Source organism: Hemiscyllium ocellatum, chromosome 22 (assembly GCF_020745735.1).
Source record: "Hemiscyllium ocellatum isolate sHemOce1 chromosome 22, sHemOce1.pat.X.cur, whole genome shotgun sequence".
NCBI lineage: Eukaryota > Metazoa > Chordata > Chondrichthyes > Orectolobiformes > Hemiscylliidae > Hemiscyllium > Hemiscyllium ocellatum.
In genome coordinates, this window is record NC_083422.1 from 15101316 (window position 1) to 15128693 (window position 27378).

The window sequence follows — 27378 nt, forward strand, 5'->3', positions numbered from 1 at the left end:
TGGTGGTTTTATAGAACTGTGTGCACGCTTTCAGTCCTGGAAAATGACAAGGAGGGAAAGGAAGAGTTTCTGTGCAAATGACCATCTTGGCCATCAACGTCTGGACTTGCTTGTGGCCCAGCATATGTAGATATGCTACAAGAAGTACAGAGGAACCTTGATTATCTGGTATTCTGTTATCCAGCAAGATTGCAAGGCAAGATGCTTGGCTAAACTGTGTTATGCGGTATTCCATTATCTGAATGTTTGATTCTCTGACAAAATACTCCCGGTCCATGTTGTTTGGATAACGGGATTCCTCTGTACATCTAAATTGTGAATCTATGAGCAAATACATAAGGATAAGAAACAATTTTGTTTACTTTTTTTTGCTAGTTCTATTTTGACATGCATTGTTACCAACTCTTTTATGAATTGCTACTTAATTTTATAATATTCATTTCATTAGTCGTCATCTTTTTAGCAAACCCGCTCAGATCATGGGACTATTTTTCATTACTACTCAGACTTGCCATGTTGAGTCCACATTTCATAAAGAGAGATTCAAGATGAATCCAAAACCGCTATAATTAGTACCAGTAGCTGGCATATAAGAAATGAGAAGCCATTGTGAAGTTATATGGTTTAGTGTCAGTAGCTGCACTACAAATCATTGTGGTATTTACTTGAATGATCGGCATCCATGTTCGTGCATCCCAGACATTGTTTGTAACAGTTTGCTTCCAAAGAAAATATTCTTCTGCTTTTACCAATCAATCTGCAATGTAATTTGAGTGTTATCTATGGTACAGGTGGAACCAATGTTTACCCTTGGCTTTCTTCTTCACACTTTTGTGCTAAAATATTTGGAGCTGAAGCTAGCACAGAGGTCCACTGAGGCCCATCCACTCCTTAGCAGCTTTTATATGTTGATCCTTTATTGTATGTGAGGTCTCAAAGCATCAAGATTTTGAACCAACCAAAAGCTGCCACTATCATTCGAATTTTATACAAGGTTCCTACAAATTGGAAAACTGAACCATTGCAATCTCTCACCACAAGCTTACTACATGACTGTCAAGTGGGCCCTCTTCAATGAAAAGTATTTCCAGCATTAAACATTTATATCATTATTGTCTAATATAAAATCCCTTCCTTTGAAAGTGTGCACTGTGAAATTGAAAACCTTTGTCCACAGAGAGTACCATTACAGTTTCAGTTTTTTAAGATGGTGAATTGACGTCAAAATTTTGTTTCATAATGTTTAAAAAGGGTACCCTTAAAAGAATGCACACTTTGCTATTTAAATTACTTTCACCAGAAACAGTTACTGTCTTTTTTTGACATACAGAAGATTAGTGAAGTGCATGCATTAACAATTAATTACTCTAAATATTTACATGTGAATGCAGAAATCTTCGAGCTATTGTTCTTTTCAAGAAAATTTAAGTTTCATTTTACCTCAGTTAATTGTATCCACTGGTAATAATATCATCTTTTGTTATTCTTGGAATAAAATCCATAGTTTAATTCGTGAATTTTTTTGTAGACTCATTACACAAAACTTGATGGATAGTTGCATTTAATGCCATACGTCACCTTAAGACAGCAGGGAGATTTTGATTCCAGGCTTTTTGTAAGTTAATAACCTTGAGTAGAGTGTATTCTTATAGTAAGCATTGCTGTCTTTACTGAGTCTTTCAGGTCAGTGAACTTTTGGAAGTTCAACAATGACTTGATGTTTCCTTAGATTGCCACAGCCAGTTGTTGTTTTTATGTGTTCAAATTTGATGTGGTAGTTGGGGATGAGGAAAACTAAATTTTCAACTAAAGGCATGATGTTTCTCATTTAACTTTTGCTCAGGAAGCTTTCTTCCAATGAATCCTGCATTGCTCTTTCTTTTCTGATGTGGCTTGGAGTTGATCGATTGTTCACTTTTGGATGATTTAGTGCTTTTGCTCTTGTTTGGAATTTCAGTGCAGCTTCCTCTGGCCAAAGAACTAATGGCAAGGTCCAGAGCAAAGAAGGCTACTTTGACTACGCAGGGCATGAAATTCTGAAAGCAACAGGTATCAAGGTACCCACCATGTATTAAAATGAGATCTCAGATGTTCTGCAAACAAATGTTTCCTCAGGCCATCGCACTATGAAGATATTTGTGATATAACTTGAAATGTTAATGCATGAAAACTGTTCTCAATTCTGGCCATCAGTAAGACTAGCGCAGCTTTAATTGTAAAATTTGATCTGTCAATCTGATCTTAATAGAATCAGCTTGAAGCAACACAGAAGGAGGTAATTCATCCTACTTAACTTGCATGGCTCTTTCAAGAGCAGATCACTTAGCTGCATTCCTATACTTTCTCCATAGCTGAATAAATTTGCATCTTTCAACAGTTTATGAAATACCCTTGTTATCTGTTCAAAATGAACATGCTTCAACCATCGTTTTGAGTCATGATTTTCAAAATCATGCACATTGCTTTATTTTTTCCAAATGTTGCTTCTACTTCTTTTGCTAATTATCTTCAATCTATGTCTCCTGGTTAATGATTCTTCTGCCACTGAAAACAATTTCTCATGATTTACTCTCAAACCCCTTGATAATTTTGAACTCCTGACAAATCTTAATTTAATCTTCTCTGCTTTTTGGAGAAGCATCCCTTTTTTTTCTCTGATCTCTCCACATGCTAGTCTTTCTTTCATGTAACCATTCAAGTAAGTATCCTCTACTTCCTCTCATAAGTCCTGAGCCTCCGTCTGTGCTGTTTCATTCTTAGGTCCTATAAAAACTAATAGACCACATTTTAAAGTCAAAGTTACGTTGCTTATAACGTCCTACATGGATAAATTACGGTTGCCCAAGCTGAGAATTGGGACATGAAGTAGGGTCACACAAGCTCTAAGATCTCAGTAGCTGATGTTGAGATTCCCTCACCCCGTGTTACCACACCAGTCCATCATGACCTGTCATCCCCTTTTCCTCATTTCTAATCTGTGTTATTTTCCCTGCATCCTCTGGTGACATTGAAGAAAGTGAGGACTGCAGATGCTGGAGATCAGAGTCAAAAATTGTGGCACTGGAAAACCTCACAGGTCAGGCAGCATCCAAGGAGATGAAGGGCTTCTGCCCAAAATGTCGATTCTCCTGCTCCTTGGATGCTGCCTGACCTGCTGTGCTTTTCCAACACCACACTTTGACAACTCTGGTAATATTGTCAATTTGCAGTCACAATAGGCAAAAGTCAGGAAACACTGCGTTAACAGTTCAAGGAACAACTCTGACATCTTCATATTATTGTAGTCCGTGGGGAGATTTGTTTGCAGAACAATTATAAAATCTCAGCCCTACCCTTTCATTTGAGTTTTAAAATGTGGCATCTGATATTGGTTTTAATACTAGAGCTAGTGTTTTATGGACATTTAGCATATAACTTCCTGCCATTTATATCCCTTTTAATAACATTTTCAATTTGTCCTTCAACAACTCCTCTTGTATCCCCTTTAAAATTCTGTCTCAAATTTCAAATTACCTCTCTTAATTCTTGCCAACAATCTGAATCATTTCACATTTCCTTGCGTTAAATTTCATCTGGTATGAGAGTCTAATTCAGCAGTCAATTTGTTATTCTGCAATCCATTATAATTCTCATCCCTGTTTACTACATTACCAGGTTTCAATTCTTCTGCAAACTTTAAAATTGTACCCTGTATGCCAAAGTCAGTGTCATCTACATATACATGGGAAAGAGAATCAAACTTAGCACCAACCCTCTGGAGACCTCAACCCTCCACAGTCTGAAGAACTACTGTTCATCAATCCTCTCTGCTTTCTATCCCTTAATAAATTTCTTACCTTATGTACCTTTGGCTCTTTAAACTCTGGATTTTAATCTGCTGAGAAACCTCTTGCATCCTAGTTTATCAAACACCCTTTGAAAGTCCAAGTATGCAACTTTAACTGTCTTCTTTTGCCCTCATTTAATTCAACAAACTCAGCTGAATTGGCCAAATGCAATATGTCTTTAAACATCCCTTTTTCCCCCAGCTTGAGGAACCTGTGCCTAGTTTGTATTTGGGCTCTTCTATCTTTGAAGATCTCTCATTGCTCACTTACTATTAGACCTGTCATTCTCGGACTGATACTGGGTGCCAATAATTTGGATCTTTTAAAGTTCAAATAATTTGGACCTAGATTAGCTTATCAAAAAGTTTCCCACCAGCAATTAGACTAACTGAACTGTATAGGTCAAGGTTATCCCTGCCCCACTGTTTAACATCTTTTAGTCCTCTTGTGCTACTCCTTCATCTTAGATGAATTGGAATATTTTAGCAGGAGATTCTGCAGTGCTTCCATTATCAGTCTAGTTTACATCTCATCAATACCGGTTGTGTTTTCTATATTTTGTCCCATCTATAATATATAAATTCAGTCTTTTTCATTGTCATTGGCAAAACTGTTTTTATTAGTGAAGGCAAATACAAAGTACTCGGCATATCATTTCCCTTCACAGGATCTTTTTGTCACCATACCTGCTGAAATCTAGCTTTCAGTGTCTTTTTACTATTTATGAATTGTTTTTTAAACCACCTATTCAAACTGACGTACCTCAATGGGAGATAGGACTTGAACCCAGACGGTCGGGCCGAGATGTAGGGAAACTATCACTGTTCTACCAGCATCCTTCAGATGGGATTTGTACAGGATCACAAGTAAACATAATATCTCTACACCACTATGACCCTCTACGTTTATAAAACAAAATTCTTAATCTAGTCTCATCTGATCTTTGCTTCTATTTTCATTTTTTCTCTGTATTTGGATATATTCTTGGTCCTCTACAGAATTACAAACCTGACGATAGTCATAGAATCCCTACAGTGTGGAAACGGGCCATTCAGCCCAATAAGTCCACATCAACTCTCCAAAGACATTCACCCTTACCCTATCCCTGTAACCCTGCATTTCCCATGGCTCGTCTACCTAACCCACACAAACACAGGGAGAATGTGCAAACTCCACACAGACAGTTGCCTGAGGCTGGAATTGAACCTGGATCCCTGCTACTGTGAGGCAGCAGTGCTGACCACTGAGCCACCATGCTGCCCCTAGTCTCATTATCTATCTTTGCCATCTCTTTTCCCCATCTTGTGAGACTTGTATCTAGTATGTGTCTGGACTCTTCTATCTTTTGAAGATCTCCCATTACTCATTTGCTATTAAACCTGCCATTTTTAGATTGCAGTCCACCTAGGCCAGAACTTTTTACTTCCATGAAATTAGTTCTTCCCCAGTTGAGTGTATTTCATATTTGGTTTTTCCTCGTTCTTTTCCACAATAACACTCCGATCACTTTTTAAATGCTCAACCACCATTACATGTTTTACTTGCCTTATTTCATTCCCTGGAAATAAAAATGGAGTAGCTTCTTTCCTCATTGGACTGGATCAAAAATATTCGGTTGTGTCGATCTTAGCAATTCCTCCCCTTTGTCTAACATTGGTTAGTTGAGGTTTCCTCTTTATCATTACCATCAAATTCTTGCATCTTTTTGAAATTTTCCTGAAAATTTGCTGCCCTAGTTCATTCCCACCGTTTAATTACATGACTGTCATACTTAAACTATATAGTGCCTTCAGAGCCAGACCACACCTTGGGTAAGTACTGTGCCTATTTCTGTAATCACATCATAAGGGCGGCATTTAAGTTTTGGGAAGGTTTCACAAAAAAGCCGCAATGCTGTCAAAAATATGAGGAAGAAATACTGGAGGAAGCCGAAAAGGAAATGTGTTCACAAAAGTACATAAACAGTAAATGTAAATCTTGAAAAGAGACCAAGGGCCAACCAAAGAAGGAAATATTAGGAGGGATGAGAAAAAGCTGTCAGAAGTGGGTTTGATGAGATTTTTAAACAAGAGGAGTTTTGGGACATAATTCCAGTTTGTGGAACACAGGTCATTTGTCACTAATAGAGGTGTGAAGGGAGGCAAGATGATGTATTAGGCTAGTCAGGAATAGTGTATTAGGTGTTGTATAGGTGAAGCGGTTTAGAGGTGGGGAGTGAAGATAGTAAGAGGTTTAAATACAAGTATGATGAGTTTTAAATTTGAGACATTGGGAACCAAGTGCAATTTAGGAAGAGCACCAGTGTTCAATGAGAGGAATTCGCTGCATGGAATGTGTATAGAATATGCAGAAATTATATACTAATTTAAAAAACCATTTCATGTCTATTTGGAATGTTTTTGAATGATCGAACTAAGATGTGTTGAGTGACCTCCTCACTGATATCTGTCTTGTCATATTATAAATATTTCTTCTTCCTGCCAATATTTCCAGCACATAGCTAGCAACTCTAGAGCATAATCACATGTAATATTTAATGTGCTAGTGTACTTGATCTACATTTTATTCATTAAACATACTTATTAATTTCAGAAAACTTATCAACAGTTTGAATGGGATTGAAAATAATTAGTCATATCTGTGCTTCCTCATTAGTCAGCCTTTTAAGCCTGCAACTAATTACATTGCTTTATTAAGGCTTGATCTGGTGTGCTTTTATAGTCAATTTATCCCGTAAACTTCACGCGATAGCTAACAGTGGGCAGCAAAATTGATCGAAAAGAGAAACTGGGCATAGGAAAGCTGCAACAGAGTGTAGTTAACAGGACTGGATCATTATGTAAAGTTGTTGAAGACACTAGGGTAAGTTGATTTGATTCTGTTTTCTGGCAATAATTTATACCTTTGACAGAAACAAGGAGAAAATATAATTTGAACATAGATATTGAGTGACAGTAGAAGGACAACTTCAATGTCACAGGTGAGGTGAGAGATGATTGTGTATACCATAAAATAGGTTGTCAAATGATTAGCATGTTGTGCAGATATTCTTAATGTTAAATGATGTAATACAGGGATCAGGGAAAAGTGGATCCACATATTGAAAATTACGTGCTTAAGCATCTTGAAAGCAAATGTGTCCATTTTGGAAAATAAATAAAGTAAGCTGTTAAAAAAAATTAATATACAACTCACATCACTAGTTTATTGTTGTCATTCTTGCTACCAAACATCATGTAGAATATTTGAGCATTTTATTATATTTGCATTTCGCACAACTTATAACCCAGTTTTCTTTAGTATTGTTAAGTATGTAATGCAAGATTCTTCTGGAAAGTTTGAAGCTTGAAATGGTTCTAAATCTTCAAATATTATGATTTCACCTAATGGCCTAATGAGGAAAACGCCAATTGATTTGATTTCAGCTATTTAGACTGGATGAGTCCATATTCCTTGACTGATGTGTACTAAGCTGGCTGATTATAGTTAAAGCAATAGATGGTGTGCTGCAGTAGCCCTCAAGGGCAATTTTTGGTGGTTTGAAGGAGTAGTAGTTTTTATTCCAGCTGGAATTTTGTTGTGGCATCGGTTGAATACTAAATTATGCTCTGTTGTTTGGTTTCCGTGCAGAATAACCAGTTGTTTCAAGTTCAGTGGTCACCTGATTTTAGTGAAATGTTGAACGGTTTATACTTTCTGGGCGAGGGGTTAATAAATATTTATATAGTGTATCAGTATTCCCTATTCTCTTTCATGAGAGTAATGATTTATGATACTGTATAACAACTGAAACTATTACTTTCCTACTTCGGTGAATTGCTGCATTTTTGTGTGTTGGGGCAGTGATGCCACACCTCTTGGCCAAACTGCAATGGCATTACATTACTTTCATACAGTTTTAAATTGTGCAGTAATACAAGTTCAATAAGTGTCATATTGTAGATGAAATGCTTCTGTGTATTTCTCGTCTCATAGGTTCTCTGTAACCCAGGAACAAACTAAATTGGGTCCTGACTTAAATTTTCAAAATAATAACCACTGACATGTGAATAGAGAGAATGCATGTGGGTTACAGCAGTAAACAGGTTGTGGTCATTACACCCTTTGATCTTAACAAAGCATGCAAGTTCATTTTAAAATAAATCTCAGTGTGAACCAATTGATTTGGGAGAATAAAATACTGTAGCTATTTCTCCTGTTCACCATCTATGTTTATGCATGCCGATCACAGGTAAGATATTGTTCCATGATCATTTCATCTTACAACTAAAACTGCTGCTCTCCAGCTTTGATGAACTCTCATTCCCGATGTATTAAAATCCACATGAGGCTTTTGTTAATGAAATACATTTAGAAGAATATCTTAATTTGACATTCTCCTGGCAATGAAAGCACCTTTTCAGAAAAAAATTATTGATGGGCACCAGCACAGGTTGTGGTTCTAAGTTACTACCAGTGACCATGTATCCAGTCAAAGTAAGGCAAGGACTTAGCTTAACTGTGGTTACAGTGTGATTAACTGTTGCTGTGTAGTTCTAAGGTGAATACAGTTGATTGTTTTGAAAAAAAATCAAAGAAATGTTCAGTATTTTTGAGACAGAATCCAGCTTTCATTACATGACTGATGTAGAGATGTTCTTCTGTGGAGTGCAAGAAGGGATAATGATTTCCAGTGTTCCATTGAAAGCACTATGGTATCAGCTAAGGCCTTTTTTTGGAAATTGAGCAGCGGTAGATTCATTAGTAGAAGAATGGTGAGAGGACATAATGAAATAAGTTACAATACTGGCGCCTATACTACAATGTGAAAATTCACCCAGGTATATCCCATACACAAAAGCAAGACAAATTCATCCTGGTCAACTACTGTCCCATCAGTCAACTATCAGTCATCAGTAAAGTGATGGAAGGTGCTGTCAACAATGCCATCATGCAGCATCTGTTCACCAGTAATCGATTCAGTTTCTCAGTTTAGGTTCCATCAGGGCCAGTCAACTCCTGACCTCATTGCAGCCTGGTTCAAACATTGAAAGAAGACTTGAATTCCAGAGTTGAAGTGAGAGTGACATCAGGCCACGTTTTACTGAGTGTGACATCAAGAAGCCCAAGTAAAACTGGAATCTATGGGAATTAGGGCAAAACTCTGCGAAGATTGGAGAGGCATATAGATGCACCAGACATGTCAGAAGATGATGTGGTTAATTTAGATCAGCCATTTCAATTCAAGGATATCTCTGATGGAGTTCCTCAGGGTTGCTTCCTGGGCTATCTTCAGCTTTAATAATGACCTTGCCTTCATCATGTCAGAAGTGGAGATACTGACCAATGTCTGCATCCATATTCAGCACCATTCATGACACGTCAGATACTGAAGCAGAACACATCCAAATACAAGAAGATCTGGACGATATCCAGGCTTAGACTGAAAACTAGCAAATAAAAATTGTAACACACATGTGCCAGCCATTGACCATCTCCAATAAGAGATGTTCTCAACTACTGACCCTTGACATTCAGTGGCATTACTGCAACTAAATCCCCCATTATCAACATTCTGGGGAGTTACCTTGACCAGAAACTCCTGGGGATTCTATGAAAGTCATGTGGACTTGCCATGTCAATACAGTTGCAATACAAAATTTGTCACTGCTAGTGCTGTTCTGAATGTATAATTTTATCCAGGCATCTCCTTAATGTCTACATAGCCAGGAATTGGAGTAAATAACATATTAGAAACTGAACTATTCAAAATTTCTGTACTGCAGTATTGGACAATATACATGCGTGTATTTTGCTTCTTTTTTAGGGTGTAACAATTCCTAGCCAGAGGCGCTATGTATACTATTACAGCTACCTTTTGAAGCACAGATTGGATTACAAGCCAGTGGCATTACTGTTTCACAAGATGCAATTTGAAACTGTTCCAATGTTCAGTGGTGGGACATGCAGTAAGTTGTTATTTACTACTTTTTAGTTGTATATATTTATAGGGAAAGGGCAGAAAATTGTAATTACATTCCTGTTTCAGTCTAACAATGTTGTTATGTTGTTTCATGTTGTTTTTACAATTTCTTCTTTCAAACAGCACTCCAATTTGATATGTTTGATGCCACATAGCTCTTTTAATACTAAGCAAACGCTCCCCATCCCCTTGTACCCTCACCCATACACCCCAAAAGACTCAGGTTTGTTGGGGGAGAGGAGGTTCACCATCAATGCTTCTCTGCTTACTTAACCAAGTATCCATTACTTATAAATTAGCCTAGAGAGTTAACTGGACATTTTATAGTGACATGTTTCTGCTGAGCTTATTTGTGCAATCAGAGCTACTGTATCACTTTTTATCATCATCGTTACATTCTTACATCCAGGGGAGGTCAGTTTTAGAGCCCCTTTTTGCCATCATTATTCTAATGCTCTGCATGTTCCATTAATGAGCACTAGAGGAAGCAAAACCTTGACCTTTGGGAAGGCAATGGGTAGATGAATCCTTTAAGTTTCAAGATTGTGTGTCACTGACAGCAGTATCACTTTGCTTTATTATTTAGAGTATAACCATTTTCAAGAAACCCAATATTTGATTAGAAGAATATCTTGCGTTCTAGTTTGTAGCACATTTATTAAAGAGAGATTGGTTAGGGAATGTATATCTTGGAATATTTAAATTGCTAGCTGAAGCTACCAGAATTATTTATATTCGGCTTCATTAGGCATTTTGCAGATTGGTTACAAAAGAACATTGTAGTGAATATTTCCCTTTTTTTTGAAAGGTGAATAGCTAAAATTCTTTTGTTCTTTCTTAGACCCGATGTTTGTGGTTTCGCAGCTGAAGGTGAAGATCTTCACTTCCTCTTTGGGACCGACCAGGCGTGAAGACAAGTACATGTATTTTGATTTTCCTCAACCTCTACCAGTGTGTGGAGATATTAAAGTGGAATTCTTCCACAAACAGAACAAGATGATGAAAAAGGTTTGTTCCTACCAAATCTGGAGTCATTTTTATGTACCTTGGAATATAGATATGTGTACATATCAAAGATCCAGACACCTTTAGTCTGTGTAGTGCAAAGCAAAACATCTTGCCTTCAGTAGCCTTTACCAAACATGCAAGAGTGGAAAAGAATACTGTAGTAATTCCAGTTGTTTAATTTCCACACTCTTAATTCCATCAGCAAGAGATTCAGCAGCCAAATACAATACTGAGATTGCATTGGTTTTGCAAATCATGCATGCAGATTATAAAAGCAAAATATCACAGACGCAAGAAATCTGAAATGAGAACAGAAATTGCTGGAACTACTCAACCGGATTGGCAGCATATGTGGAGACAGACATAAAGTTCACATTTCAAGTCAATGATCTTTCATCAGAGCATCTCAAATTATAACCTATTAACCATTGCTGCGCACTGTTTTCATACCCTACAGTGCAGAAAGAGGCCATTTGGCCCATCAAGTCTGCACCCACTCTCCAAAGAGTATCTCACCAATACACAGCATCCCACCCATACCCCATAATCCTATAATCCACCTAGCCTGCACATCTTTGGTCTGTGAGAGGAAACTGGAGCACCCAGCAGAAACCCACACAGTCACAGGGAGAAATTGCAGACTCCACACAGACAATCACCCAAGACCGGAATTGAATCTGGGCCTGTGGTGCTGTGAGGCAGCAATGCTAACCACTACCACCATGCTGCCTCTGCCATCACCTGTTCAAGTCCTAGTGAACTGTAAAAGTGAATTGTTAATTAAAAAGTCTGCCTGTATTTTCTTTTCTTGCAATTCAGTCCCTTTCAATTTTACACCTAACTGCTGCATTATTTAACTGTTCTGCCTTCATTATAAATGTTTTTCAAAGGGAAAAAAAACTGTATTATTTCACCTTCTTCAATATTTGAACTATTTTGCAAGTATGAATCCCATTGACAAAATAGTTTTTGACTAAAACCTGGTTCAGCATTTGATCTTCAGGTTGGTTGAAACCTAGAGCAGTGAGCATTCTTATATTCATAGAAACTAGTGCATCAACCTGAGATTTAATATTTACATGACAAGTGGACAAAGATCCTTTCCCAGTTAGTTGGCTCAGCCTACAGTGGCAATCACCACATAAAACAGGACCTGAACAGAGAGTAAGAAATAATGCACAAATTAGTTTTGGGTAGCAGAGGTGAAATCTCGATGCAGCAGTCGAAATCCTCAACATGACTAAAAAATAGAGAGCAATAGATTATTCAAATGTTGGATAAGTTATGAAACCTTTTTTGAATGTAATTGTCAACAAATTTCTTGAATTGATTGTGTTACCACTATGTCTAACATGTACTGCCATCTGACATTATTTTGAATAATTGAATGGGGCTTTATAATAAAGACATTCAAAACTCAATGCTTTAGATTTACAATTCTTTTTCTGTAAGAAATAGGAAAGCTGGGAACTGAATTGAGTCAGGACTTGGATTCAAAAGGGTGGGATAATAGTCTCTTTTAGCTTGCTACAAACTTTAAAAATGTAAACATTTATGAACACAGAAATAGGCCATTAAATTCATCATGTCTACACAGCCCGATTGCTCAAAAAATGTATTTACTGTGTACCTTCCTCTGCTTTAAACTTCTGAAATTTTCTCTTGGCTTTTTCTGCTTCATTGAAAATACTCCAATTGTCTCAAGTCTCGCCTCATAACTCGTGATGCAAATCTAATATTTAGTGATATGCCATATCTATACTATAAACTGCTGCTTTTAATTTTTTTCTGTAAAGTTAGTACATGCCTGATGTTGCTAAACTGATTGTAGGTCATTTTGCAAACAGTAGAATGCAACTATGTGATCAGTACATTTTCATATACTTTTAATGCCTCAATCTAAATGATCAGTTATATCAAAATGAAACATGGGCCCACTTGCCAACCTTCCAGCCTCTTCAAACCAACAACACCCATTTGTGTTGTGTCCTGTAAATGCATTTAAACAGGCTTTATCCAGTTTCTTGTGGATGTTGAACACAACCCCTCCAAATTTATTACTAACTTGCAATCATTGATGACAGAAAAGTTGATACAAGAATGAAAGTTGATGGGCGGCACGGTGGCACAGTGGTTAGCACTGCTGCTTCACAGCGCCTGAGACCCGGGTTCAATTCCCGACTCAGGCGACTGACTGTGTGGAGTTTGCACGTTCTCCCCGTGTCTGCGTGGGTTTCCTCCGGGTGCTCCGGTTTCCTCCCACAGTCCAAAGATGTGCGGGTCAGGTGAATTGGCCATGCTAAATTGCCCGTAGTGTTAGGTAAGGGGTAAATGTAGGGGTATGGGTGGGTTGCGCTTCGGCGGGTCGGTGTGGACTTGTTGGGCCGAAGGGCCTGTTTCCACACTGTAAGTAATCTAATCTAATCTAATCTAATCTAATTTAAAATTTGAAAAGATTGTGTGCACTTCTGAGGTGAGGCCAAAGCTTATAGTTTGGTTAGAAGTTTGCATTGACCTCTATAGTGGAGCTGGAAATGCTTAATATTGAGCTTGGGTATCTGACATCTGATTCTAAGCATTTTGTGTATCTCATCAGATTACACAGATTTACAGAAATAAGCATGCAGAGATGCAGTCAACTCCTCACACCCAAACACACAGAGAGATTCTCTCTCACACTCTCTCTCTCTCTCTCACACACTCTCTCTCTCTCACACTCTCTCTCTCTCTCTCTCACACTCTCTCTCTCTCTCACTCTCTCTTTCTCACTCTCTCACACTTTCACTCTCACTCTGTGATGGCCATAGTCTTAACGGTATGCAACATCGTAATCAAAAGTGCCATGTTTTGGTTAACAGCATCATTATAATCTTCTCATTCTTGCAAATTAAGTCAAAGACAACTGGCATTAACTTTACCTACCACAGATTGTTCAAAGGACCATAGGTAGTCATTACCTTGTATAGAAAATAATTTATTTGTTATATGGAAAAGTGTCACATATGTAGGTTTATTTTATGAATGATTCCTTTAATAAAGCTCACAGAGGAGAACTTTCCCTTATCTCAGTGATATTTGGAAATGGTTCAGTGACTTCTGTAATTGACCTACACAGCAACCTAATTTTGTAAAGTTGATTTGATTTTTGGAATTGGTATGAGGAGTGGGTGTGTGAAAAATTGGGCACCCTTTATATATTCACCAAGGAAATTGTTCCCTAGGAGGGCCGAGGACAAGGGTTTTCATTTTTTTCATCGGTTCTCTTCCTGCCAATCTGAAGGCATTCTTGGAATGCCATTCACAAGCACAGACCCCTGAGATGACCCAAATGGCTAATATTCATATGCAGTTCTATCCCTTGTGTATCATTTAGCATGCCATTTGCACGGAAGAGGTACAGAATTCTGCCTGGTCTTTATTTTGCTCCCAATGTCTAGACCTATGCTTTTTCAGTAGGTTTGCTGAATTGTATTTGAAAGTGGAGTGTTGAATGTTCATTGCTTCCTTCTCTAGCTCCACTGAGAGATACTGTAGCATCAGCGCCACTTTTTTGCTGAGATTAGCTAAGTTAACACAGTGGAAATTTAAATTTTGCTGAGAAATTTGATAAATAAACCTGAGCAATTGGAATTTTTTTTCGACAAGTTACTTATTACTTTGTATCTCCCTATTTCATCAGTTCCTCATTGCTGAAAACAATCAAAAGTACTGTTTTGGTTTTTTGTTTTGCTCCTCTTTTCCTTGCCTTTTCTCTTCTCTAGGAATGCAACATCTGCAGTCAATCTTCTACCAGGTCTGTATAAGTGCATACTTTTCAATTTATTCGAGTATTTTAAAATTTCAATTAGCAACTCTTGCAGTCATTTTTGTTTGGTTTTGATTGTTCTGTTCCTAATAGCCACATGCATTTTTCTTTGGTGCCTTTCCCTAGTACAGTAAGAAAATATGTTTAGACATCTCAAAGATGGTAAGATTGCTGCAGTGATAGTAATTCAATTACAGTAATATCTACTTCCATATTTCTGAAAGCAGTTTTCTTTGGAAATGATAATCAATGCTTTTCTGAAATCTGTTTGAAAAATTGAGCTTTAGAGCTTATCTAGAACATGTTACTTAAAAACTGAAGACTCCTTATACATTGCCAGTATCTTGAACAGGATTCAAACATAGGGTTTCCTTCATACCATTGCTCCATTTAACAGACCAGTGATCACTACAGTATGTCTATAGCAGTATTGGTCATTTCCAAGGCTAAAAATGGTCTTAATGTTGTGACTACATTCAACCAGTGCATGGATTGAATGGACCAAATTGTTTCTTCTAATGAACTCCAGACTGTTAACATTACGTGAGATTTACAGATTATTTTCTTTTCTTCAGGATAAAATGTTCCATTTTTGGATAAATACATTCTTCATCCCACAACCAAATGAGAACTTAGATAAAGTAGAAAATGGCAGCATTGTTACAGACAAGGATGATGATGGTTGGCGTACAGATAATGACAAAGAATATCTGGCTCTTACATTGACTAAAAATGAACTTGACAAGGCAAACAAAGACAAGGCCAACAGATACTTCTCACCAAATTTCAAGGTTAGTATGTTTTCTTATGCCTTCATAGAATGTGGCTGGACAGCATTTATTGCCTATCTCTAATTGCTTTGAAGTACATGGCAAAGAGCTGCTTCCTTGTGCTGCTGCAGTCCTTGGGGTGTAGGGAGAACTACAATCCTGTTACAAAGACGATTCCAGGATTTTGACCCGATAACAATAAAGAATCAGCAGTATAGTTGCAAATCAGGATGGTGTGTGACTTCGAAAGGAGCTTTCAAAGCTCCTGGTATTCACATCATCTTGCTGCCCTGGTCAAATGTCATTAGAGGTTGTGTTTGGAAGGTGCTGGTAGTCTGGGTGAGTTCTTTTGCAGTGCATTTTATAGACAGTACTTGCTGCTATTATTATGTCAGTGGTGAAGGGAGTGAAGTTCAAGGTGGATGCTGTACCAATCAAATGGACTGGGGAGTGTCAAACTTTTTGAGTGTTTGTGGAACTGCAGGCAAATTCAAAGTATTGTATCACAATCCTGATTTGTACTTTGTAGATGGTGGACAGGCCTTATGGAGACACGAGATAGGTTACTTGCTGTAGAATTCCTAGCCTCTGACTCGATTTTGTCACCACAGGATTTTTACACCCAGTCCAGTTTAGTCTCTTGGTCAGTGGCAACCCCTGGAATGTTGATAAAAGGGATATTCAATGCTAGGAATAACATGGATTAGTAAGGGGTGATTGTTAGATTTCCCTCTTGTTGGTGATGGTCAATGCCTGGACTTTGTGTGGCATCACTATTTCTTGCCAGTGATGACCCTAAGCTTGGATGTTATACAGGTCTTCTTGCATAAGGCCATAGATTGAGTCAATATCTGAGGAATTGTGACAACTTCCTGTGCTGCAAGACGATATGATTCTGTCATGCCTTGTGTCATTTCTTTGAAAATGTTAATCAGTTAGTCTAATTTCCTCATCTGTTTCCCCTGCCCCTTTCAACAAAGTCAGTTCTGCTGTAAAGTGTGTTTCTTCAATGCAAATTGGCTACAAGACGATTGAAGAGTTTAGTCTGTTATTTGAAGAATGCAAATTCCTTAACTGTATTGGCTATAATGCAATTCAGGCCCCATTGATTTTAAAACGTGCTATTATCACGTGATTTTTTTTGTAGATATGTGGGGATCACACGGTAACGGAACTTTTGCATTGTATCAGAACAGACTGTAAGTCCTTACTGAGTCTGTTTCTGTTGTTTTTTCAGTTAGGGCATTTTAGGTCATTGTAACACCATGTGTAAAGAAGAGTACCTTCATCTCTTTTCCTTTCCCCGATCTTTTACAAGTTACTGAAAATAAATGCAGGTCATGATATTCTAATAATGACTTATCACCATTGCAATAACAGCCCTAAAATTAGTTTTAGTTTACAAAATTCACACAGAACAAAGCAATGAGGAACAAATATGTGCACAAATTAAACCAGGCAGCATGGTTGCATGATTCAGCTTTCTAGAACTAGCATGTGATCACACAGGGGTAAATCCAATGTGGCTGGATAAATTAATATTTAAAACATGAAAGTGTAAAAGGAAATCGATCAAATAAAAGCGCTAAATTGTCTACAGAATACTGCCAACGAGCTTTTTTTTAATCACTGACCAATTTGCGAAGCATTCCAAAATTTTATTGCTCAGTTGAATTGCGTCTAACTGAAAAGACCAAACTCCGCAATTGTTATCTAGAATTATATCTCAACGTGGCTACCTATTGTATGTCATGTCATATAACATGGCGGGGAGGTGCATAAAGATTCCAAATGTGATTATTGTCGGTCATGGGTGTAAGAGCCTCTCCTTTCCTGATTGAGCATGAGTGGATGTTTGAGCTGCTCAGCCCTTTCTTATTTTGAGATTATATGGTTTCTAAAGCACCTTCCTTAAAGTATTTTTAGACTATGGGATGACAGAGCTGGAAATATACACACTAGTTAAAAAAAAATACATAGAATATAGTAGGAAACTATAAACCAGTTAGTCTAAAGTCACTTGTAGATAGCTTCCTTTTAATTTGAGATAAAATTAGTCAACGTGTAGAAATATCTGTATTAATCAATTTAGATAGTATTGTTTGTTAAAGGAATGCTATGTTTGACAAAATAGGTGTTTGGTAAGATCAGTTGGATCAAGACAGGGACTGCAGTGGATGTAAGTCTTTGAATTTTTGGAAGGCATATGACAAAGTCTCTGAAAAAAATCTATTAAAACATCTAATGCATAGGACATAAGCAAATGTAGGTACCTTGGATGCAGAATTGGTCAGCAAACTAAAAACAAAGACTGAATTTGCAGGTGTTGGAGATGATATTTTCAATGAGAGCCCGTGCTGGTTTTATGTTGTTCACAGTTAAATATGAACTAACTTGTAGGCAACGCCATCAAAAAGTTTGACAAAAGAACACGTTAAAGACTGTAAAGGGCTTGAAGGTGTAGGTTTAGCAGATTGGGCAGAACATTGGATAAATGTGAATCATCTAACAGTACATTTTGAGATGAAATACATCTAAATGAGAGTTTCAAGCCACGTATTCACTCAATCAATAAGAATGTTTGTTTCTACCTCCGTGACATTGCCCGTGACTGTGCCTACCCCCCCTTCAGAGTCGTTTGCGTGACCAATCATCCATGCTTCTGTTATTTGTAGATTGGACAATTCCAGCCCTTTCCTGACCAGCCTTACAGCCTCCATCATCTCCAGAATTGGTAAATCCAAATTTATGCCCATTAATATTCTTTTTTTGTAATGACATAGCCTGATGGCTAGGGCCAAAGTAGAGCGAAATTCTTTTGATCAGACTTCTCTTGACTATTCAAATCAGGCCTGACTTTGGGAAAAAGTTCTTTGTCATAGCATTCTATTTACAAGACCAACAAGTAGCTAGGATTGAATGATAGCTAACGAAATGACTGAGATAAGCCTCGATAGTTACGCTGTCACCAGTTAAAGTTGTGGTACGTGCCAATATTCATCCAGAATTCAGACTCAGTGAGGGTAATGCAGCAAACACTGCGATGAGGTGTTTCTAAAGTGAGATCAGAAACCATCCATTAATGCCTAACAGTTGTGAAACATTGTTCTTCTGGGCTTTCTTGACAGAACCTATAACCCAAAGCCATTCTGCACCATTCTTCTTTTTGTATTTGCTGATGTAAGGACGCTCTCAGCACAAAAAGATGGCGTTGCTAAATTCTTTGAGATTGCTAGATTATTGTTAGACTTAGTTTAACTACACTAATGAAAAACGTGGTTATTAATTACCATATATTGCTTGTGTATAGGTCGCTCTCATATATAAGTAAACTCATTATTTTTGCCCAAAAATCTGGTATTTTTCATATACCTCGTGACTAAGTCAACCCTAATTATTCAGGGGTCTCTTCCTGACCATACACACAACCTTAAAGGGCATGATTTCCACATTCTTTATTCAAATACAGTACCTGTGTCATCACAAATACCTTGTGGCAGCCCTCGACCTTGTCTTCTGGCTGTTGCTTCAGTTCCTTGGAAGTAGGTGTCATGTACAGTATGCTTCAAACTTGTTGTAAAACTCTCCCAAATTTTCCCAACAAAATGACATCACAAAGAATGACATAATTTTGAAGTGACCTCAATTCGGATATGTTTACTTTAGTGATAAGAAGGGATAGGTATATGCCACAGGGCAAGAGTTATAGCTGGGGGAAAGGCAATTATGATGCGATTAGGCAAGATTTAGGATGCATTGGATGTGGAAGGAAACTGCAGGGATGGGCATAATTGAAATGCTGAGCTTATTCAAGGACCAGCCACTGCGAAGTACTTCTACATGAGAAGTCATTGGCGGATAGGATCAAGAATATATCAGGAGTAAAAATATGACTCGAGAAAGATGAGGGCAATCAAGATAGTAGTGTGATTTTGTGTGTGGAGTCAGAGGAGATCGGGGAAGTGCTAAATGAATACGTTTTGTCAGTATTCATACTAGAAAAAGACAATGTGGTCAAGGAGAATACTGAGATACAGGTTGCTAGACTAGATGGGATTGAGGTGCATAGGGAGGAGGTGTTAGCAATTCTGGAAAGTGTGAAAATAGATAAATCTCCCGGGCCAGATGGGATTTATCCTAGGATTCTCTGGGAAAACAGGGAGGAGATTGCCGAGCCTTTGGCTTTGATCTTTATTTAATCATCGTTTACAGGAATAGTGGCAGAAGGCTGGTGGATAGCAAATGTTCCCTTGCTCAAGAAGTGGAGTAGAGACAGCCCTGGAAATTATAGACCTGTGAGCCGTACTTCGTTTATGGGTAAAGTGTTGTAAAGAGTTATAAGAGATAGGATTTATAATAATCTAGAGAGGAATAAGTTGGTTATGGATAGTCAACACAGTTTTGTAAAATGTAGGTTGTGCCTCACAAACCTTATTGAGTTCTTTGAGATGGTGACCAAACAGGTGGATGTGGGTAAAGCAGTTAATATGGTGTATATGGATTTTGGTAAGGCAATTGGGTTCCTCACGGTAGGCTATTGCACAAAATACGGAGACAAGAGATTGAGGGTGATTTAGCGGTTTAGATCAGAAATTGGCTAGCTGAAAGGAAACAGAGGGTGATGGTTGATGGGCAATATTAATCCTGGGTTCAGTTACGAGTGGGGTACCGCAAGGATCTGTTTTGGGTTCACAATTGTTTGTCATTTTATAAATGACCTGGATGAGGGCATAGATGGATGAGTTAGCAAATTTGCAAATGACACTAAGGTCAATAGAGTTGTGGATAGCGACGAAGGATGTTGTAGGTTACAGAGAGGTTTAGGATACAGAGTGGATTGTTGAGTCCCGGAAGGAGATGAAAACTGAAATTATTGTGAAAGCCTTCAAAAAATGAGGAATTTCTAATGCTTTAGATGGGACTGAGGATGATTATTTATGGTCAGATGGGAGTGATGACAAACCAATTGATGACCCCCTTGAGAGATCAGATGAAGATGATCCATACAACAATATTCTTGACTCAGACAACTGAAATGCATTATTCAGTCATGCAACTGATGTGGACTGTGAATTTGAAGGATTCTAATGGACTTTTGCATGTATTGGTAACTTTTGTTTGAAGAAGCTGTCCCATAATGTTTGTGATATATGGGTGTAAAGAGTTTTTTGCTGTAAATATCTGTTTTTAATGTAAAATGTTTGTTTTATATTATTAACAGTTTCATGTAGTCTTCTTAAATGAAATACTATCACTTTTTTTTATTTTACTGCTCTTTAATTTTTATTTCATGAATTGTATGTTACTGGTATGCCTATTAACTTTTGTACATTCCAGTATGTGTAGACCTACATGTACTTTACGGTACTACAATAGCAGACAGAATGGAGATAATTATTTTGTAGATAAATATTTAACAATGGCCATAATTCTTTTGTTTTATTGTTTTTGATTTTATATAGAGATCTGGCTCTTGTTTGTCCATTTTTTTGACTCGTGCCAAGCATGAATTTCAACCCCTTAAACCGTATCTTGTGTATAAGTCAACCCCTTAATTTCAGCTCAAAAAAAGTCTTCAAAATTCAACCTATACACGAGTATATATGGTATACTTTTAATTCTGAATGTGAACCTTGTATCTGAAAGGGGAAGAAACATCCCTGTAGATTCCTGATAACACAATGGTCCACTACTAAAACAGAATTGTCACTTCAGTCATTCACATTTTCCATTCCCGATGTTTCCCTTTTCATGTCACAATTGGACTTCTGCTGGATTGCTCAAATAGAAGGCACATCCATTCATCTTCATCTTCATCTGCATTTGTTATTACTTAAATTCAGTCTCCCAAATTTTATAGGGAACTCTGAGTATGTAAGAATGTTTTAGAAACCCCCTAATTACTTGTACAGTTTGTTGGGTTAAGTTATGAATTCTTTCTCCAACCTGACAACTATTGGACAAACTTATTTTAAGTAAGTAAAGTGGATTTTTTTTGTTGAAAAAATGCATTTGAACTGAATTTTTCTTCCGCCCCAGCAAGATTTGATGCTTTTTTTGGAATAAGTAGATTGACAGAAGCATTGTGATCATTTTCACTTTGCACTCTGTATCCAGTCCTGGCCTCACCACTATCCAACAGCAGGTCTTTCATCCCCTCAAGCTTGCTCCCCAATTCAGTCGGATCATGGCTAATCTGACTTTCCTCAGAACCACTTTAAGTCCATTTCCCTCGTGTTCAAGAACCTACCTCAGCCTAAATGTGCACCCCTTCCTCATTCCCTAAATTCAATTAATTAGTGTCCCAACTTATTCAGTATTTGCTTTTCAAACAATCCTTCCATACTGGGGATCATCCCAGTGAATGTTCTCTGAACTGTCTCCAATGAAGTGTTAGCTTTCCTTAAATAAGGGGACCAAAATTGCACTCAACACTTCAGATGTGATCTCACCAGCATCTTGTACAGCTGCAGTAAGATTTCCCTACTCTTACATTCCAATCCTCTTGAAATAAGGACAAACCTTGCTCGCCTTCCTGATTACCTGCTGCACCTGTAATTACAATTAACCTGATTTGTTGAAACCTTCCTCGTGAAACAGTCTGTTTGTTTGAGGAATAAGCATAGTGAATCTTTGCTGAACTGCCTCCAGTGCAAGTTTTCTTAAGAAAGGTGGTGAAAATCACGGTCCTTTAGGTGTGACTTCACTGATGCTCTCTATGATTATACCAAGACTTATTTAACGTTGTACACCATGCTCTTTATATTAAGCATTAAAATTGCATTTGTCATGTTAATTACTTGCTGACTCTGTGTGATTGTGTTAAAGGCACATAGGTCCCTCTGTACCAAAACATTCTGCAGTGTCTTTCTATTTAAATAATACTAATCTGTTTGTTTTTCTGTTAAAGTGCACTCCATCTGCCAAATTTTTTCCCTTACACGTGACCATCCATGTGCAGACACTCATTTGCATCCCTATGTATCATCTTGTCGTCAGCAGCCTTGGCGACAGTACTGCTGGTTGGTCCCTTCATCAAAATCATTAATATATATCATAACTACTGGAGGTTTCAGATTTCATTTATGTAGCACTCCACAAATTGCAGTTGTCAGTGAGAAAGCTACCATTTATCATGACTCTTGTTGTTAGTTGACTTGTCTTTTATCCAAGCAATATTAATCTCAACATGCACTCTTATCATATGTTGTAACCTTTTATGTTGCAGTTTTTTGAATGCCTTTTTGGAACTCCCTCCACAATTTCCCTTTATCTACCTTTTTTTAATATTCTTAAAGAGCTTGAATAAATTTGTCAAACGCAACTCCTTTTTCACAAAATTGTGTTGATTCTGTCTGATTGCAAATATTCTGCCATATTTTAAAACTTGTATTCTTGTATTTTCTTGTGTTTTCCCAATGAAAGATATTAAGCTGACTGGCTGATAGTTTTCTGCTTACTGTCTCTCTCCTTTCTTGAATAAGGCTGGTGTATTTGCATTTGCCAATTTCCTGAGACCTATTTATTAAATTTTCCTTTCTGTATATTCCTTTACATTCAAAGATTGAGAAAGAGCAAAGGTGATTCTTAATTTCAGTATTCGAGAAAGATAAATATTTCCCAAAGCACCATGCTTCCCTGTTTAGTTCCCATTAACAGTGTAAGCAATAGTACAATATATATTTCACACAACTGATAACACATAATATCAACTCAGAAGTATTCATCAGTTTGCTAGCTTAGTTGTTTGTGGACCTTACCTGGCTTAATAGCTGGAATTTAAACAATTTAGATCACAGTTCTTGGGGATGTGACCGTGTGATTTCAATTAAATGTTTTCAGGAAATTATTGTAAAGTATAAATTTAATTTTATGCTTGTGATGTCAGATTGAAAATGGATATGAATTCAGGCTTCAAGGATGTATTCTGCCACTTGAACACCATTTTTGATCCACGTGTCTGAAATATCTAGCAAATTACAGTAGCGCAATGTTTACTATAGACGTTACTAAAGAGCACAGTGGTCGTAATGTTACTCCAAAAGTTCAAACAGTGATGAAAGTTAATGTGATGTACCTCATGTAATTATTTCTACCTTTTCTCACTGTACAGGTGAAGCTGTTATTCACAAAAACGGTAGAGGAACGACAACAACAACAACATCCCATGGGCAATAGTTCAACCACAGTAACGCCAGATGTTAGTGATAATGAACCAGAGGACTATAGATACTCGGACACCACTGACTCTGACCCAGAGAATGAACCTTTTGATGAAGATCAGCATACACAGATAACAAAAGTCTGAAATATTTTTATGGGAAATTATAACTGCAAGAAAAAGGAAACAAACTTGAATAAACTGAAAGCAAGTACCTTTTTTAATGGCAATAGGACAATGTGTCAAGTAAAATGCTACACCAATTATAGGAACAATGATCTTTTCCTTACCAATGTTGTTTAGCCCCATACATACATCCGCAAGGTTTTGACACAAGGTTGTCCAATGAAAAGTGATTGCGTAGATATGTTATATGTATACATTTTTGTGTGTCAAATGGCACATAAAAGCGCAATCAGGAAAAAGAGGCACTTTCCCATGTAATTCCAGTTTTATAAAAAGTGGAGACAGATCTGGTGTGTACGTAGGAAATTTTTTCCTTTTGTGTTATGTTGCCAACAGTAGGTGCTAACTTACCTGTACAAAGAGTTTGTGTCCTGCCCCTTTAAATCCATCTAACAACAGATCAATCTGTTATCAGCTAGGAGAATTTGTGAAAAGGTTTGCATAAAATGCATGTCTTGGAAAAGGGATTAGAAAGGATGCACAGAAAGGAAAAAAAATCCATAATCTGGTTCCAGTACCACCTACAGCTTATTGCACCATTTTATAAGGCATTAAGCCTGAGGAATTGTGCAGTCTGCTGCTACTGCTGCTTGCTTTTTGTGCTTTCAAAGCACACTGGTGCTAGAAAAGGCAGCTGGATTGAGGAATTCTTTCTGGGAGGAGGCTTGAACCTTGGACAGAAGAAAAACAACTTACTGGCCCACAGATATACAAAATGTGGAGTCCAAGTAAGGAACATTTTCAAGTTTTTTTCCTTCCTTTCTTTGGGGATGTCACAAGCTGGAGTCCCTTAGTAATAATGGCTTAAATCTTATAAATGTGGCAGCATGCCCATTCAAAGTTATGACAGTTAATGTAAAAAGGAGAATTTTACAATGATTTAATAAGTTAGCTAGAATTATTTTAATTGGTGCTGCTCCACTATGTCCTGTGTCACCAAGGCCAGTGCTTGAAGTTGATCACTTTTTTGTTCGTACTGTTTTGGACTTTAAGTCAGTATCTTTATAAATTACCTTCATTACATTTCTATAGTACAAGCTGTTCTATTTCTATTGGCAAGATGCCTTCTTTCTCCAGATCTGGTATTGGCATATGATAGTAAGGGAAAATTTGGATTGGGAGTATGCAAATGTTTAGATGAAGTGTGTCACTCATGTGTTGTGTGCAAGTAATTGGGAAACTGTTGCAACTGATGTTTCAACAGAATAAACAGGTTTCAACAAAAGATCGTAGTATGCACAGGATTTAAAATTTAAAATGAGGTTTTATATTCATATCGAGGAAGCTGTGTATACGTTACTCATCTGTAACGGCATGAAAAGAAGTCTGTTGTGCTCTGTTGGTTAATGTGTTAAACTGGTAGTTGTTGTCATTTCCTGTAATTGTAGAAAAATAGAACTGCATACTCCCACAAGGCCAGCTAAACGGAGTCTCACAGATATGGTAAAAGTCTATTATGCGAATCCCTTTGTGCCCTCTTTCAAGAGGGAAATGTACACTGTTATGGATGGGGAAAACTGTGTTTTGCTGGAGCATTATTGCATTAAAATGTATCTCTTATTTTCTTTACTTCAGCACAAAATATAATATGCTTGGCCATTTGGTGATGGACAACTACAATTACAAACATTGCATCCAGCTTGAGCTGGAAGTAACTTCCCAAAACATTTAGTGTTGGTTAGTGTCTAGATGTTTCAGTTCTGGTGTCTGTTCTTGCTATAAACCATGAATCTTTTGAACCTTTCTTTGTAGTGGTGCTTTAAAACTGTCCAAAAGCTAATGTGAAGAGCATGAGTTGTGCAGTGAAAGAGAAATGGACAAATGTAGCTCAAGAGAGAAGGAGTATAGGTTTATAGATCAAATTACAAGCTTCTGTTGACAGTTTTCTTTTACTGATGGCACGTTTCTTTTAATTTTTTAAAAATTGATTTCCCCTTCCCTTTCAAAATCCCTTTACTTCTGTTGCTCACAACTGAACATTTGAGACAAGCCACTTTTGAAGAGTTTTATCATCTTTCATAAAGACGTTTACCACTATATCTTTTTATATTGATAATAAAAGGAAATTTTGACGACCAGGAGCAGGCAATAAAAGCCAGTTTGTAAAAGGTGCACAAAAACAAGTGAAGGAAAACTTTCCTGCCTTACATGCCTTGGAAATACTTAGCTTGGCTTCAGGCAAAGTATTTATACAGCTTTATTTTCCCTTTAACATTAGGGGGCAAAGAGATGGCCCTTTCATCTTCAGAACACTGAAAATAAAATTCTCAGTGTCACTTGGAACGCTAAGGAGCCGGGGTAAGAGCAGCTGCATATTGTACCAGGCTTTTGCACTGTAAGAGTTTTTTTCATTTTCTGTTGAAAATCGAGGGTGTATTGGGGTCCATAAACAACTTTTCCAAACCTTCTAAAGGCCTTGCATGCTGAAGGTGGGAAAGGTGGTAATAGTATGTTTTCATATTCTTGTATCAATACCATCCCTGTAGAGCCAGACATGCATTACTTTGACTGACAAAGTTGTCCAGTCTCTCTTTTTTTTATTTATGACAGTATTCATAATTAGTCTGGTAAATACATTCTGTAGGTTATCTCTCTTGAGTTTCCAGACTATACGCTTAATAAAAAATTCTTTGGATGTGCAGCAGCTTAGTGTCTGAAATTGTTTGTTGACGGCATCACTGTAAAGGAATTTACTTGGCCATCCTTAGTCATCTGTAGCCCCACTGAATTATATTTGCCACAGTAAATCACAAAGGGCAGTTGCATGGGTGGCCTCAGGGGTCCTGCACTGTGGCACAAGATATGGGCTGAGTGGATTTCACAGGCAGCATCAAATATCCAAGTTTCAGCTTTAAAATATTCATAAGGGCCAGTGTGAGAGTCCATGTCATTAGTAATACCAGATTTGTGCAATATGTTTAAGAAAGCCTGTGGTTGCCACAAAGTGCCTCTTGTTTACTTAAAATACTGTTCAAAATTCTGTCATCATGCATGCAGATGGAAAAGGTGGAACTGTGCACTATAAAGGGGCTTCACTGCAGTGTAGGACAAAGCTGCCTGCTGCTCTGCCTGTTCAGATTTGGATTTTGTTTCATATAGAATATGTATACAAAGATATATTTTCAGCCTGTAAAACAGCCTTTTCCATTTCAGCCTGTTAAAGATACTATTGTGCTGTGCAGCTATTTGCTCTGTGTGTAATGCTATGCACTGAGAATACACAAGAAGTAAACCAACAAATGTAAATTGTACAGATTATTGATGCTCATAAAATCCAATGTCCATTTGTTATTGTATGTGTTGTTTGTTAACTACCCTTTATCTTACTGTTATAAACTCCACTTTAAACTGATTAAAGATTAAAGTCTCATTCTTGTGATTGTGCAGTGGGTATTTAACCTCAAGTGTTGAATCTTGAATGGTTATATTTGCCTTCATAATCCTGTATATTTATTAAAATTATGTAAATTCATGGAAGAAAGAAATGCAAAAGACCGAACACACTCAATTTGTTTCCAGTATGTTTTACATATGAGGAATCTGAGTGTCCCCATGTTTTAACTGAGAAAATTTTATCTTCAGAGCAATAACTTATTTGTTAATATGGTAGTTGTAAGTACAACTAAATACCTGGGAGTGCTGTGACGTGTTACCACTAA

General features: G+C 37.4%; 1 protein-coding gene across 1 annotated transcript in view; it reads left to right on the plus strand.

The window, feature by feature from the left end:
• ptenb (phosphatase and tensin homolog B) overlaps positions 1-27098 on the plus strand; it is a 161565-nt gene extending 134467 nt beyond the window's left edge. Inside the window, exons 6-9 of the mRNA XM_060841878.1 lie at positions 9634-9775; positions 10631-10797; positions 15178-15393; positions 23486-27098. Coding sequence (XP_060697861.1) covers positions 9634-9775; positions 10631-10797; positions 15178-15393; positions 23486-23680 — 720 coding nt within the window. The 3' untranslated portion in view covers positions 23681-27098. The remainder of the gene's footprint in view (positions 1-9633; positions 9776-10630; positions 10798-15177; positions 15394-23485) is intronic.
• Positions 27099-27378: the final 280 nt, after the last annotated feature.